Source organism: Lissotriton helveticus, chromosome 1_1, assembly GCF_964261635.1.
Source record: "Lissotriton helveticus chromosome 1_1, aLisHel1.1, whole genome shotgun sequence".
Taxonomy (NCBI): Eukaryota; Metazoa; Chordata; class Amphibia; order Caudata; family Salamandridae; genus Lissotriton; species Lissotriton helveticus.
This window is the reverse complement of record NC_136057.1, coordinates 432,451,924-432,467,564: the sequence shown is the minus strand read 5'-3', so window position 1 is coordinate 432,467,564 and position 15,641 is coordinate 432,451,924. Positions and strand designations below refer to the sequence as shown.

The following is a 15,641-nucleotide window of genomic DNA, read 5'->3' as shown; positions in this document are numbered from 1 at the left end:
AGCACCAATGATAGCTACGCCACACTGGTGCCACTGCACTAGCTGCACAATCATAGCTAAGTAACACTGATAACACTACACCTTCTACACAACGCCATCTACCACACACTGGTGCCACTGCACCTGCTGCACAATGATAGCTAAGCAACACTACCACTGCAACTGCTCCACCCATGGTGCTATGCCACACTGGTGCCACTGCACCTACTGCACAATGGTAGCTACGCCACACTGGTGGTACTACACCTGCTGCGCAATCATAGCTAAGTAACACTGATAACACCTCACCTGCTCCACGAATGGTAACTACGCCACACACTGGTGCCACTGCACCTGAGCTAAGCAACACTACCACTGCAACTGCTCCACCTATGGTAGCTACCACACACTGGTACCACTGCACCTGCTGCACTAATGATAGCTACACCACACTGGTGCCACTGAACCTGCTGCACAATGGTAGCTACACCACACTGGTGCCACTGCCCCTGCTCCACTAATGATAGCTACACCACACTGGTGCCACTGCACCTGCTGCACAACTGAAGCCACTGTCTATATAAACACAGCTGTAGTCAGTAAAGAAAACCAGATCTGCATGAAAAGAGGAAACGCGAGACACAGAACAAGCACGAACCCGCGCCACTCACTGCAGACTGGTGAACGCGCCCCGACCATCTGGATTCTATTACGGCGGCACCCTGACAGCTCCTAATTGAAATTTATAACACTCCCCTGCGCGCGTAACCACACAGAATATGGCGGAAGTGCCCTAAATGATTTACACATGGCCTACTGCGTGAAGGCTACTAGAAAGACAGCACAGCGAAGACGAATCACTATGCAGATGGCAAAAAAAAGGACTGAAAAAGCTCGCGCACTGAGGAATTTTTCCTGCAAGATTCAAAAGCCCTTAACAAAAGGAGCTCGTAGCTCCACCCCCTGCTGACGCGGGGGGGGCATAGGCCGAGCCCTAAAAACGAATACATATGGAAAAAATCCTAGGTATCATCAAGGCCAAAAATGAAGACCTTGAAGCTAGGTCCCGCAGAAATAACCTCTGCATACTACGTGTTGCGGAAAAACCACCAATATGGGACGTTCACAACACAGTAGTCAGACTGGCCCAGAGAGCTAGGATCACTTCAATACGATGGTAACCCTAGCTCCATATTCCTAACAGAAATTTTTTTGAAACTTGCTCTACCTGCGAGAAGAATTGACCCGCAACGGGCAATTCAATGGATCCAGATGGCTAAAGACTAGGCCCCATATATTCACAGTTGACTGGACATGGCTGATTCCGATGACACTCTTAACTACTAGATGAAACACTCTTGCATGGCCCATCGAGTCTTCTGAATAACGTCATGCTTTCGTTAGCATATCGCCAGTAACCCTTGTTCCCCTGACTGACAACAAGGCTGTCCCAGGAACCAGTCATATTACAGGGCTGGGTATTTGAGCAGTCCCCAACAATGGGTGTTACCCAGTTCCTTGATTACAATGCGGCTACCTGCAGATAAAGCTGCTGCATTAGAATTTGTCAGTGTTATTGGGGTAGAGTAAATGGAGGGTAAGTTGTTACTCGCTGGCCAGTTTGGGCTGCTGGAGTGGGAGGGGTGGAATACAGATACACATTGCTACTGCACGCAACAGGGTCATGGCCCATAGCTTACAACCGGCCGATGCACACTTTTCTTGCTCATTACACCCAGAGTGGATGATTGCAAACCAGCGGACACCTCAGCCAGTCCCTTAGTGGTGTAAGTGCATGAAAGGGATTTGGATTATAACCTAGAACATACAGTGACTAATAATACCTGCAAAATGTGCCACATCTTGACATACCTGCAACTGCACCAGATAGATATAGCACTTCCCCAGAAAACACATCTGCAAGCACACATGCATCAGCTACTCGTGCGATGTATTGAACGCAGATGCACACATAATATTCAGCATACGTATGTGGTGATTTTTATCTGCAAAGGTCTCTCCATCATCCACTGGGGATATCCACCAACCTGGAAGGGAGATGCATCTTACTACATGCACTGCTACATGCCCACCCAATTCTACTTTTGTGCTTCTACGTCTCAAACATAAACAGCCCCTCTTTTTTCCCCCCCAAAGTATGGAAAAAAGTGCAGGCCTATAAACACAGACATAGTGCTATGGGGTGGAGGCTTTTAACACTATTCAAGATCAGATACTGGACAGATCAATTGAGGGTCACAGGCCCCCATCTTGAGCGGCTGATCAGCTCAGGAATAGTATGGCAGAGGGTTGACCGACAGATATTTGGAAAGTTAGGGCGTGGACTGTCAGAGAGAGCACATGGGCAACCACCTCCTGATCGGCATGCTCCAGAGTGGACTACTTGCAACTCACGGAGAGTGCGGGGGCTTGCATCACTAGCATGCAGGACCTCCAAAGAACTTACTCTGATCATGCCCCATTCATGCTGGAGCTAGCTGTGCTGGATGGGTACATTGCAGTGTTTACATGGCGGCTCCTGTGCGGAGCCCTAAGAGATGCAGTATTTCGGGAAGAGATTAGGTATTGATAAAACTCTTTTTTGACATAAATGACAAGTCCATTGACAGACCCTCGGCGCCATGGGAGACCTACAAGGTGGTGATAATGGGTATGTGTACATCCAAACAGGCTTGGGTCTTCAATGACATAAGATCCGCCAACACAGGCTGGAAGGTAAACTCAAAACACTGAAAGAGCAATTAGTCACTAATGGTACCTACGCAATGTTTGTGGAAGTGCGTTCCACACTCGACTAGTTCCATAAGGCAGTTATCACGGTCGAGGAGATAGCGGAGACTATCCGTGGCCTCCACAACGAGAAAGCTCAGGGCACCGACAGGCTCAGGCTCCTGGGCCAATTTTAGAAGGACAAAGCACAGCTGCTAAGACCCCAGCTCAGTGATTCCCAAACCGTGCGCTGTGGCTCCCTGGAGAGTTGTCAAACCCAGTCAGGTCGAAAAAGTTTGGGAACCACTGCCCCAGCTGCTGGCAATGTATATGGAGGCATATGACAAGGGGATATTACCTCCCACCCTCTGTGAAGCACTGATGATCACGCTCCTCATTCCGGGCAAACGTTGCACAAGCCTAGACTCGTGCAGGCTCCTTTCACTTACAAATACAGAGAATAAAACATATAAAAACAGATAATAAATACTAGCCAAAATATTGGCAGGCAGATTACTGGCCCTTTTGCCTATATCAGGCACTGGCAGGTTTCATATCTGCCAGGTGTTCATCACACAACCTGCGTACACTGTTCGCGATGCTACACCACAGAGCCGGACACAGCAGCAGCAGCGTTTTTTCTGCATGCAACAAAACAGTTTGACTAGTTAAAGTAGCCCTGCCTTTTTTATGTGCTGAAATGGTTGGGCATTAGTGAGCACTTCATATGCTGGCTACAGCTGTTACATGCCTCCTCTACAGCAAAGTTAAGACAGAATGGGACCCTGTCTGCCCTGATATGAGGGGGTTTAGGGGGATGCTGCAGGGATGCCCACCGTCCCCCGTCCCCCCTCCGATTTGCACTGGCTATGGGGTCGTTTGCTGCAAGACTGCACCAGCACCATGTAGCGAAAGGTCTTGCGTTCATGGACAGACAGAACTTGATATCACTATATGCTAAAGATATCACAATCTATGTCTAAAGCCCAGGAGTCAACCCAGCACCCTTAATAAGAGAATTTATTCACTTCTCCTCCCTTTTACGGATCACAATCAACAGGGCCAAGTCACTCATAATGTCTCTCACAGACTCCACAACACCCTGTGAATTAGACTAGCAATTGGTTTTGGCGACCGGTCCCTTTAGATATCTGGGGAGTCAAATTAGCAGGGACCCGCAGGAAATTATAAGGGAGAACTATGGGAAACCATTGACCAAAATTGAACAGGTAGAAAAATGGATCAGTCTTCCCCGGTCATTGGCCGGGATGGTGTCCCTCGACAAAATGGTGATACTACCAAAATGTCTCTACTTGGTCAACAATATCCCAATTCCGCTGAATGCTGTTTTCTTTTAGCAGTTGCGAACCCAGCTTACTAGGTTAGCATGGGCTGGCAAGCAAGCCAGGCTGAAATGGGAGAAATTGACGCTCCCATATAAGAGAGACGAGATGGGCACTCCGAACTTCGAACCATACTCTCTTAACTCACAGGCACAGTACATACATAACTGGCACTTCCCAACTTCCTGCCAGCCATATCTAGGCAATATAGCTGCCACGCATAAAGTCAACACTTATGTCTGAACAGAGGTCATGCGCCCGAGCAGAGAGATTGACACAGCTGAGACTGGGTGTGGGCCTGGTGGCATTTGCTGACCAAGGTGGGGCTTCACCTCATATTTTCTCCCAGTATTCCATGAGCTTTCAATCCCATGCAAGCACAACATGGTCATGCGGCTACACCCCTTGGGACTTCGCTGCAATGAAGACCTATATCAGGACGGCAGCTTTATACCCCTAAAGGTCACTGCAAGGCGGGGCACCCACAGAGTGTTGGATATTTTTCCGTATTACAGGCTCAGAGCATTCTCTAGGAACTTGAACCCTCCCTTTCCACAGCAGTCGCACACATTTGTCCTACTTGACCATGTTTGCACTTCACCCTCCCCTAAACGCTTAGTCTCTCACATATACAATGAAGCCCAAACAACAATTCACATCACTCCAGCGGCGGCAAGCGGACAAAGGGAGGGGATCTCCAGGTGCATTTAACCAATGCCCAGTGGGCATTCTGTTGCACCTAAACTGGATTGGGGGAACGTTGAACATGAACTCTGTATATGTACTCTGCAAAAGCAGTTGCGTGATCTGTACTTTTCTTTGGTTGTTAATGATCTATTAATAAAAACAATAAAAACATGTTCCTCATTGTAGTCTCAAAATTTAAACACGATAATGAAAGGGCTTGGAGTACTGTTCAAAACTTTAAATTATAAGTAGAGTTTCCAGTATAAAATCCTTCAAAAGCTTTATAGTACTTACATGACAGAGCGTGTATTTGGGGGTTTCTGCCCAAAATAGCTATATGGTGCGGTTAACTTGCATAAATAGCATTCAAACATTCCTTTTGGGCGGGCTTCTTCACTGGACTCCATTTAAAAATTCTATGTCAATAAAACACAAAATTACTCCAGATATAATAGTCTGAAAATGAATAGAATCTCTAAATTCCTTAAAAGACTTACTGTTAATCATTAGTCTGTGCCAGACACCAACATACTTACACCATTGGTAGCAATTAAAGTTGTGAAGGTCTCTAAGTTCTAAAGACGTTGGAAGTCCTTCCTGAGGTTGGTGAACATATTGTAGAAACTTATCAAATGTAATTCTCTTCTTGGATAAAAGCCACTGGAGATCCGTTGTGCTTGGAACACCATGCCAATGCCTTTGATTAACTGATCCACAAAACAGAAGTAGCAATTTAGAAACGCTATTATTAAATTCTGGAAAATTACCTGTTATGATTATAACTAAGCATAGAGCAAATCCAAATTAACATGCATTCAATAAAAGGAAATCCATAAAATGTTTACTAATCGGAATTTATAATAATTGAATAACGGGGTAGGCCGAAATTCAACCAAAATTCTCACACAATTTTTATAAATGATTTCATACTCCATTTTAGTCTGTTAAATCTTATACAACAGGTCTTAACGAGAACATGATAACGCCATGACCCAATATTTACACCTTTCTTGGCAACTATGGGAACCATTTATACTTAATGTCAACAACCCGCTTTCTATTGAACCGGTTAGTTGATGCTGTGCACTCCACAGCTGGTTCGTGGAAAAAGGAGACACCTGGTAATTGACATTCTCAAAGGAATGGCAACATTCTACTCAATTAACAGATCAGAACTACTTAAAAACGTAGAGCCCATTACTATATGGCCAAAGGAACAGAGGAAAATACATCATATCTAACCTTGATTGATTCAAATTTGCGATCTGGATTCTACAATTAAAGCTATGGAGGAAAGGTCGAACACACTTGTTCCAAGTCAAAGATATTTAAAAATACTTTTGTTTGTAGTAATGCCAATTATGCGATCTGGTAATATACATAATATTTCAGAGGAAGAGAAAAGGTAAAAAGACAATGTATATCATTTTATCACGTGAAGAGTGTTTGTGGGTTTTGACAACCTGATGAAAGTATTTCAGCAGAGATTGAGAAATTAGGCTTGAGGCAGGAAACCGTGTCCTCTAACCAACAATCCTTTATAGGTCTCACCTAGCGACGCAGCACATACGCTACTCGCCTTGGCGAGATCTATTGTCGATTTTTCAGCGGAAAGGGGATAGGAGATGTGCACGCGCACGGACAGGCGATTGCAACGTGCACGGACAGGTGATGTGCATGCGCACGGACAGGCGATGTGCCTGTGAACGGCTCACGTTGTTTGCTTTTGTTTCTCTCGTGTGAGTGCCTTCTAACTTAACAAGATCTCTTGCTGTTATTTGCCTTTTAGGAAACAAAAAGTACTTTAATTCGGCCAACACTGGGGCCCCTCACTTCTTAATCGTAAACAGTGATGTGCGTGTGTTTGTGCACGTCAACGCGCTTTTCAGCACACACTTGAGCAAAACAACATGTATTCGGGTACCGACAGCTCAGCACAAGAACATGGTACTGTCTAGCAACAAATTTAGATTATGTTAGTTTTGTTCGTATTGTTTTTGAAGTGACCTTTGTTTTCCAATCTTCCTGTTTTAGAGTGAGTAGACTCGTTCCCCTGGGATCTCCCCCCTCAGTCTGGCTTGGCGTTGCTTTGAAACCAATGGTTCATATGAAAATGCCATTCACTGAGCAGGAAACTGCTTGAGGTCTGAAGAGGTTAAGAATGCCCCCTTTTAGTCGCAAATATTCAGTGCTCCACTGTGCCAGCTAGCCCTTTAAACTGTCTGCAGTCTTTTCATTTGTAAACCCGAAGCTGCCACTATCGCGGGCAGTGTCTGTTTGTCTGCAGTGCCGCAGCAAAAAGATCTTTACATTTATTTTTTGGGCGGCCAAGTTGTGATCTAAACTCCACCTACCAACTCCAGACCAAGTATTAACATTTTTCTCAAAATAAAGATTTACATTATTAGGCGTCTAATCCACTGTAGTCTTGTGTGGACTGTTTTATAGTCGCAGAAGAGCGGTAAGTTTGAAAGTGCTGCATTGAATATCCTACAGCAATTGATCCGTGCCGGAGGAGGTCAGCGAAGTGGTGCATGCATTTCTACTCGTGGCTGTCAGCTTCCTGGCTGCGGAACTCTCATATTTTTGCTGGATACCCTGCCGCAGGTGCTAGGCTGACTCCTGTAAAATACAGTCATGCTGGCATTTGTCCCAATGACATGAACTCCAACCTCTGAGTGGAGGCACAGAGTACATGCCAGAGGGAATGTGAAACGAACCAGGTAAGTGGCAAAAGCCTTCTGCATTGTTGTTCTGCCCTTCAAATAGTGACGTTTTACTGGTATCTCATAATCTGCAGTTGCACAAGCAAGCCACTGTGTTGAGCTCATTAGAGAGGAATAGCTTTTCTGAAGAAGGGCTTTCTTTTTTCAAAGCACAGATGTCCATAACAGAGTCCAGACCTTTTAGTTTAAAACCATTCTGCAGTGAATGCATTTCATCCTTTGGTGTTTCACTGAAACGTTTCTGCCTGCTCCCTCAGAACAGGAAATGAAACAATTGTTCTAACTACATCTGTTTTCCTGCGTGGTCACATTGAACACAATTAGTCATACAAAAATGTAACTTTCACAAGTGAGAGGAATATCAATGGAGAATACAGATGCTCTAAACATGGTGCAGACATACACATTCATTCAGATTACATTTCATAAACACATAGTATGTTGTCGTTTTGGCAGCTATCGAATCCAAGTAATTGCCTAAAGTTTTCTCACAGTTCTTTTACGAGAAAATGTGCCATTTACACCACGTTGGTTCCTTAATTATCTCAAATTATAAAGGCCTTACAGTCCTTTCAGGTCGTGGCAACAGAAATAAAGAAATTATCTGATACCCTTAAATGAAAGAAGGTGTCACAGATGTACCGTGAACAAGAAAATTCCACAGCTGCGTGCCTATATGAAATTGCTGATCTGTTCGCTAAACTCCCATACTTGGTTTGTATTGCATGCTGTATCTCTAGATCCGGAATAGACTAGATAATTAGACTGAAAATTCAACTTGAGTTTTAGTAAAATATTGAATGTCTGGCATACTTTAGCACCGATTTCCATTTAGCTACATTTTCTAGATGTACACAAGTGTTTGGAATTCCATTTTGTTGGAGGTGTGTTTCTAGGCTTTAAGGTAGAAAAAATGTTGAAATGTGAGGACAAAAATGTACGAACAGTTTAGCAACATTCCACAGTTATTAACTGGCTCATGTTACAAGAAACTGAAATGTAGTTATTGCAAATTAACACATTGGTTGTAGGTACAATACAGCCTGAAACGTCATAGCCTTCGGGAGTAGTAGGTTTCATGGTCCCTTCTTGGTTAGCTTGACCCTTTGGGAGCTATGACATAGCTCATAACCCTACCTTTCAACAAAGTAGTGGCCCACTGGCCCTAAGCCCCTAAGACCCACTTCCAGCACACCTCCTTAAATCTAAGGTCCGCCCAAACCAGAGCTCTCTTAATTAAATCAGGAGCTGGCAAAACTGCTTTCGGGAAGTGAAAACAGCCCGCATTGCTTCCAGAACCTAGAGTTGAAAGTGGAGCCTTATTCTAACCCCGTCTGTTTATCTGTCTTCTTTAATATGTAGAACAGGCCAATAAGTTGCTTTTCTAAATTTTTCCTTGGCTGACTGCACTAGTGAATGAATGAATAATCTTTATTGATAATTGCACTAGTGAATGAATAATCATTTATGTTAGTTTATTAAAACAAATCAATAAAAAGCACTTAAAATCAGGTAAAATTTAGTGTAAGTCAAGAGAGAGTAGCTTTTATGTTAAGCACTTGCCATTAATTCGATAATCACTGGTGCTTTAACTCCAGTTGTGAAAGTGATTCATGCTTATTATGGTCTTGATTAGCTTCACAAAACTACTCAGGTGAGTACAGTTGAAACGTGGATGGTCGGTGTTGTTACATATAAGGAGACCTAGACAACCAAACGATCGGACCGGAAGCGTCTTAAGCTCACAGGCAAACGTTGGGCACCAGCAGTTCAGATTAGCCAAGTTTTTGTGTCTATAACTACAAAAGCAACCGCCAGAATTTTGTCTATCGCATTTCCATAATTGAAACACTTCTCTTCGGTCAAACAGGTCAAAATGAAAGCTGCTATTATATAGTTTGACATCCCATCACACAGCCAGGTGTTGACAGGCCCGGAAGGGCGCGGTACTGTAGTGAAACATGCGGTTTGTGTGCACCCTGACACTCTTCTGGCAGTCTTTAAATGAACAAGTAGGGGGTCTCCTTTAAAACCTTATTACTTGATGGAAGTGCTTAATTGAAGCCAGTAGTTGCAGGTGAGACCCACTGGCACAATTTTGGGGACCTGCTTCATCAGATTTTTTCCCAGAGCAAGAGAATAAATGAGCATTTGCATGGCAATAGTTCTTGCATTTGCAAGAGTTTGACCTATTGGCTTTGTAAATGACAATGCCTTTAATTTATTTTTTGAAAACCTGCAAGCGGTGTGTAAAAATACACTTTGTACTTGTATTCCTTGCTTAGGAGAAGCAAAGCTGGCTGTTAAAGAGGTTCAGTTACTACCAGCCTTTCTTATCATAAGCAAGGACTACAAGTACAAAGTGCATGTTTACACAACTCTTGCAGGTTTTCAAAACACATAAATAAAAGGCATTGTCATTTACAATGCCAATAGCTCAAACTCTCGCAAATGCGAGACCTAATGCATTGCAAATGCTTGCTATAAAAAGTTAAAGCTTTTCAAAGACACAAGCAAACAACAGCCGTTACAACCGCTATCAACTACTTCCAGTTATCACAGCTTAAAATAGTCACTCCTCCCAATCTAGTCCATAACAGTCCAACCATTTACCCCGGACCTCCTGAAGCGTCTGTGGGCAGCCATGTGCTGTGTAGTTGGTTTCTTCCGGTTGGGCACACCAGTCTACCCCCGCTCTCCATTCAGTCATTGTAGGGTGCTTTGCCAAGTTCTATTTTTGGGCTATGTCTACTTTTGGCAACCGGCGACTACACCCCTATAAACATACGCGCCAGTCTGGTGCCCCCACGGTCATATAGCAACCCCATCAGGGCAATCTGAGAGGTAAGTTCCAGCACAACGCCCAGTACTAACAAGAGCTCACCCTCAATTTTCCACCAATAACTGGCCAGCACGGGACAAGGCTAGACCACATGGAAGATATCAGTCTCTAGAGCAAGGGCACTTACTTGATTAGGACTCTTCAATTTCTGCCTCAATTGCTACCTCATACTTTTTCTCCAAATGTTTCATTCAGTAAATCTTCAAAGAGTGTGATGCTCGCTCTGCGCAAGGTTCAGGCAAAAACAGGTACTTTCAATACGTACATGTGCTATAGCCCCTGTGCTGGCCATCACAAGTTTTACAGGGCTTACCTGAGTTCTGCCTTGGGCCCCCGGTGGCCTAAAACATTGTAAGACACACTGCAGCCTCACTGAATGAAAACAGCCTGGGTGCTTGGCAGTTGGGTCTCGACTGTTCCCTGTCGGGTCAAGACTGATTTACATATGGCTGGGTCTGAACTCGGGTGGGAAAGTGAGCTAAAGAATGATGGATTCAACCCAGATCTGTGACAGGGGGTGAGTGTCTAAAAAGTTTCAGCTCTCTGTCCATAATCTCCTTGTGTTTGCTTTGTTCGCCCTAAGTTATCAGGGTATGCCAAGACGTGGGTCCCCTGCTCACTTTGCCACTGGATTCAAGCTAGACTGGCTGATGAGGAGTGTTACTCTGAAACCTGTCCCAGGATGCTTGTTTCCGGTCCAGGAAAGACCTGGCTTGGAAGTCGAGCTGGACTGTTGCCATGAGGAACAGAGTCAAGACTGATTTGCAAATGGCTTGGTCTGAACTGGGGTGGCAAAGTGAGCATCATCTTCTTGTGTTTGCTTTGGTTTAAGCATAAGCCCTGGGTTTACAAGGCTGTTTCTCAATCAGCGAGGGTTCACTGTGTACCACTCTACCCCACCCCACCCATTTTCTAACTCGTCACATGGTGGGATAAGAACCAGCCTCCATGGCCCCACCTCATTCTGGGAAGATTTGGGAAAGGTTTGGGGTATACACAAGACCGGCTGTCCACAACGTCAGCAGCAAACGTGCCTCATGATAAGGCACAGACTTGAAACGCTAAGCAAGTTGCGTTGATGAAATTAAGTTTTGCTTGATCCACTTACTTTTATGGAGTGGTTGCTCTAACTGGAGATTTTTGATACAGGATGAAGACCACATTTAACGAATAGTGAATTGTCGGATACTAAACAACACTGGGTCCTGAGGATGTTCCGAAGGATCTTTTTGACCTACATAAGACCGAAACGTCGACTTACTGGACACCCATTGTGTATATATGTGTTAACAAATGATGATAGTATGTTGTACATATTTGTATAGAAAGATACTTTCTAGGAAATTTCGAATTGGAAATTGGAAGTGATTTGTACACTAAAGATTGTGTTCAACAAGGGTGTCACACCACTATGGAAGCTGAAAAATTTTAATAGTGACAATGTTGTGTAGGAGTAGATTTTTATTTAAATTCAAATCATAAATATAACGCTTTTGGAGTACATCCCTTGAGTGATTTATTTCTGTGCCCATCTCTATGGCTGTATAAAGAATTGAATGCTGTGTATAACAAATCCTTAAGGCACATTTGTATAGATAATCATGATAAGGCAAGCAGCAGACATGACAGGAGCCGGGGACAGCTGGCACTTAGTGTCCTAGGCAAGTGTGGTAACACAGAGATACAGAGGGAGGAGTTCTAGAGCAGGTTTGTTTCAGGTGCTAAGCACCGGCAATAAAAAACAATAATTTACAATGTAATAGGTCTCGCATTTGCGAGAGTTTGAGCTATTGGCATTGTAAATAAGAATGTCTTTTACCTATGTGTTTTGGTTTGAAGTGTAGTGGATGTAAGTGGTGTGGGGTGAAAATACGTGGGTTTTACTGAAATTGTTAGTTATGGAATGGTGTGGAGTGTATTTGTGTAGTGGAATTATGTGGCATGGTGAATAGATAAGGGTGAGAGTTGCACAGAAGAAAGGAAGATAGAGAGGGATAGGTAGTTTGTGCAGGAAGTGGTGAATGATATTGAGACAGGAGCAAAAATAGTGCATGTGAAAAAGAAAGAAGGGGAGAGCAGGTCATAGAAAACATAAAGAGGGATCGGTGTACACAGAAAACACTCTAACAAGACGAGGAAAGCATGGGTTTGAGGGATGGAAACCTTGAAAAGGCACATGAAAAACTGCTTAGTATGTGTGGGCATGCAGTATAGAGAGGAGATAGGGAATGTGAGGGAGGGATTAGAGGGGGTTGTGGGATTGCAAGATGAGGGAGTAGTGGCAGTGTGAGGGGAGAGATTAGAAGGGCAGTGGGTGTGTGTGGGGGAGTCAATAGGGTTGATGAAAGTGCCAGACAGAGATACAGCATGCAACAAGGAACAACACGCCCAGAGAATGTGCACTTTGAGTGAAAGCCCATTTCATGAGACACCCTCAAAAAACTTGATGAGTGGATACATTGCGCAAATGAGGCTGCATCAGGAGAGACACCACCTATAAAGCAGAGGTTGTACCAGCTGTCAGCTTCCACCAGTGAAATCAGCAATTTAGTTCATAAGAAGAAATATCAAAATCTTGCATTTCATGCCATAGCAATCCCATGTTTGACTGTATGCAGAAGTGTAAACATGCATAATCACCAACAACTGCACATTGATTAAATTCAAAACATGCATTTACAGACAAGAAACAAAAGCAATGTAACACTATACAAACACAAAAATACATAGTCAAACAACCAGGAACACTAAAGTTAGCCATTTTACAAACACGGACAGCAGGAGTAACTAACTTTGAATAATTCTACATACAAAACTATTAAAAAGGAATATCAGACTATCCCCGAGGATGGTTACTCCTTCCAGACCCCTCTGAACCTGTCAAAAGTCAACAGTTAAGCAATCAATACATCATTAAAACCAGGGCCAAGGACCGTGTGCCAATACAAACGCATTTGTGAAGCTCTAACAATTACAAATTGCTGTCATCAACCTTTGAACATTTGACAGCTTCAGCACCAGTCTTTTCACAGACTTAAAATCTGACTAAGCTGTTCAAACTAATTCACCAGTTACGGCAGTGTTGGGAAAACCAATGACACCTTAGCACCCATTCAAGGAAACAAAATATGTCCATGTTGAACACCATTACTAACATCAGACTAGCTCAATGAGCTACAGCAATAAAACAAACCTGCCACTGCCTCCAGCTTAACTGGTATAGTGTATGGAAACAGTGATGATGTCCTTGTTGCTGTGCTCTTGCAAACATAGAACAACAAGCATTTACAATGCAATAGGTCTCGCATTACTGACATTTTTAGCTATTGGCATTGCATTATTATTTTCAATGCTAATAGGTCTAACTTTCACTAATGGGAAACCTATTGCAATGCAAAAGCTTTTTAAAAACGTACCTTGCCTCCGAGATCTCATGACATTCTTCAACCGTAGGCCAGTGGCCTGTAGAAAAGGGCCTAAATGTGCCCGTCCAGATAACATAGATGGATGATTGGCGCATTATTATATATATATATATATATATCTCTCGAGTCAAACACTCCTGATTTGCATGTTGCAAACAACAGAGAAACAGACGCTTTTCTTCTTCTTGAAACAAGTATTTTATTTCAAATTTTTCATGTGAACTGCAATGTGCTGTAATCCAGATGCGTTTCGGCGAACGCAGTCGCCTTGCTCACTGGAAATGAGTGATTAGTGACCCAACAAATTTTAAAACACCATCTAACAATCCTGTGTATGGAGGTCACATGGCTACTAGATAAACATGGAAAACAGTCTTTTGAACTCCACGCTATATCTAACAGACACTGGTAAGGACCTAATGCAAAATATACAAGCATTTACAATGCAACAGTCTCGGCATTGCAAAAGTTAGAGCTATTAGCATTGTAAATGAACGCGAGTTTAAGGTCTTGACATTGTAAATGACAAGGTCTTTTATTTATGTTTTAAAAACCAAAACATAAATAAAAGTCATTGTCATTTACAATGCCAATAGCTCAAAGTCGCGTAATATGTATGGCTAACTACAGTAGCCTCCTGACGAGTGCCCTTTCACTTAATTTTTTACAAATGAAAGCCCTGGCACTTTTTTTTTTTTAGAAATTAAGCACGGGTGGTGTCCGTGTCTGCATGGCAGTGGTGGTATCCGTGTGTGTATGCCAGTGGTGGTATCCGTGTGTGTATGGCAGTGATGGTGTCCGTGTGTGCATGGGAGTGGTGGTGTCCGTGTGTGCATGGCAGTGGTGGTGTCCGTGTGTGCATGGCAGTGGTGGTGTCCGTGTGTGCATGGCAGTGGTGGTGTCCGTGTGTGCATGGCAGTGGTGGTGTCCGTGTGTGCATGGCAGTGGTGGTGTCTGTGTGTGCATGGCAGTGGTGGTGTCCGTGTGTGTACGTTTCTCGTGCCATGGAGAGACTGAGTACAGCGCCTGGGCTGGGCTGGGTCGGGGTCAGTCTGCCCAGTAATGATGTTTCTCATGCCATGGATAGACTGAGTACAGTGCCTGGGCTAGGCCGGGGTCAGTCTGCCCATAGGCCACGGTGCTCGTGCCATGGAGAGAACAGCGCCTGGGCAGGGTCGGGGTCAATCTGCCCAGTAGTGACGTTTCTAGAGCCAATAAAAGAGCTGATCAAGAAGAACTCGCAGCTGGAGCAGGAGAACAGCCTGCTGAAGACTCTAGCGAGCCCCGAGCAGATGGCTCAGTTCCAGGCCCAGCTGCAGACGGGCTCGCCGCCATCCTCCGCTCAGCCCCCTGCACCGCCGGCCTTCGGAAATAAACAGGGAGGCATTAAACGCAGCACAATGATTTGTTTCGTGTGACTGCAATTTAGTGCGTAGAAATTGAAATGCGATTTTTGTTATTGTGCAGGGGAATTGCTCCTTCAACATCCGCATCCAGTGGCTGACACAGAGGCAAGTTGTCAAAAGACCTTTTAGGAGTTTCCTGTGGCACACCTCTCAATAGCCCTGGTCAAGCTTGGAAGGCTTCCACCTCAGGGGCGTTCCACTTATGTCCAGGAGGGCTGGACCGTTGCAATATTTTCAGACTAGCCACTGAACATGTACATGAGTTTCATTTTCAATCACTATAAGCAAATCTACTTAACATCTTAACAAACCTCAGACTCCCTGGATCTCCACTACAAACTGCTGATTTAAAAGTTGAAGGGTGGAGTCATCAAGGAGTCCTGCAGTGCAGCTAAAAGATAACATATTTATGAGCCAAACAAAGATAGTTATACAAATGTGTTAAAACACACTAAGCGTTTCTAGAGGAAAGCTGGAATAAAATGTGAAATAACCGGTCATAA

At 44.0% G+C, this 15,641-nt stretch overlaps 1 protein-coding gene across 1 annotated transcript in view; it reads right to left on the bottom strand.

Annotated features, from left to right (window-relative positions):
* Positions 1–15,641, bottom strand: part of CDPF1 (cysteine rich DPF motif domain containing 1) — a 195,828-nt gene that overhangs the window by 153,530 nt on the left and 26,657 nt on the right. Inside the window, exons 2-3 of the mRNA XM_078673811.1 lie at positions 5,276–5,446; positions 5,034–5,155 (exon numbers count right to left, since the gene is read on the bottom strand). Of these exons, the coding sequence (XP_078529937.1) occupies positions 5,034–5,146 (113 nt within the window). The 5' untranslated portion in view covers positions 5,147–5,155; positions 5,276–5,446. The remainder of the gene's footprint in view (positions 1–5,033; positions 5,156–5,275; positions 5,447–15,641) is intronic.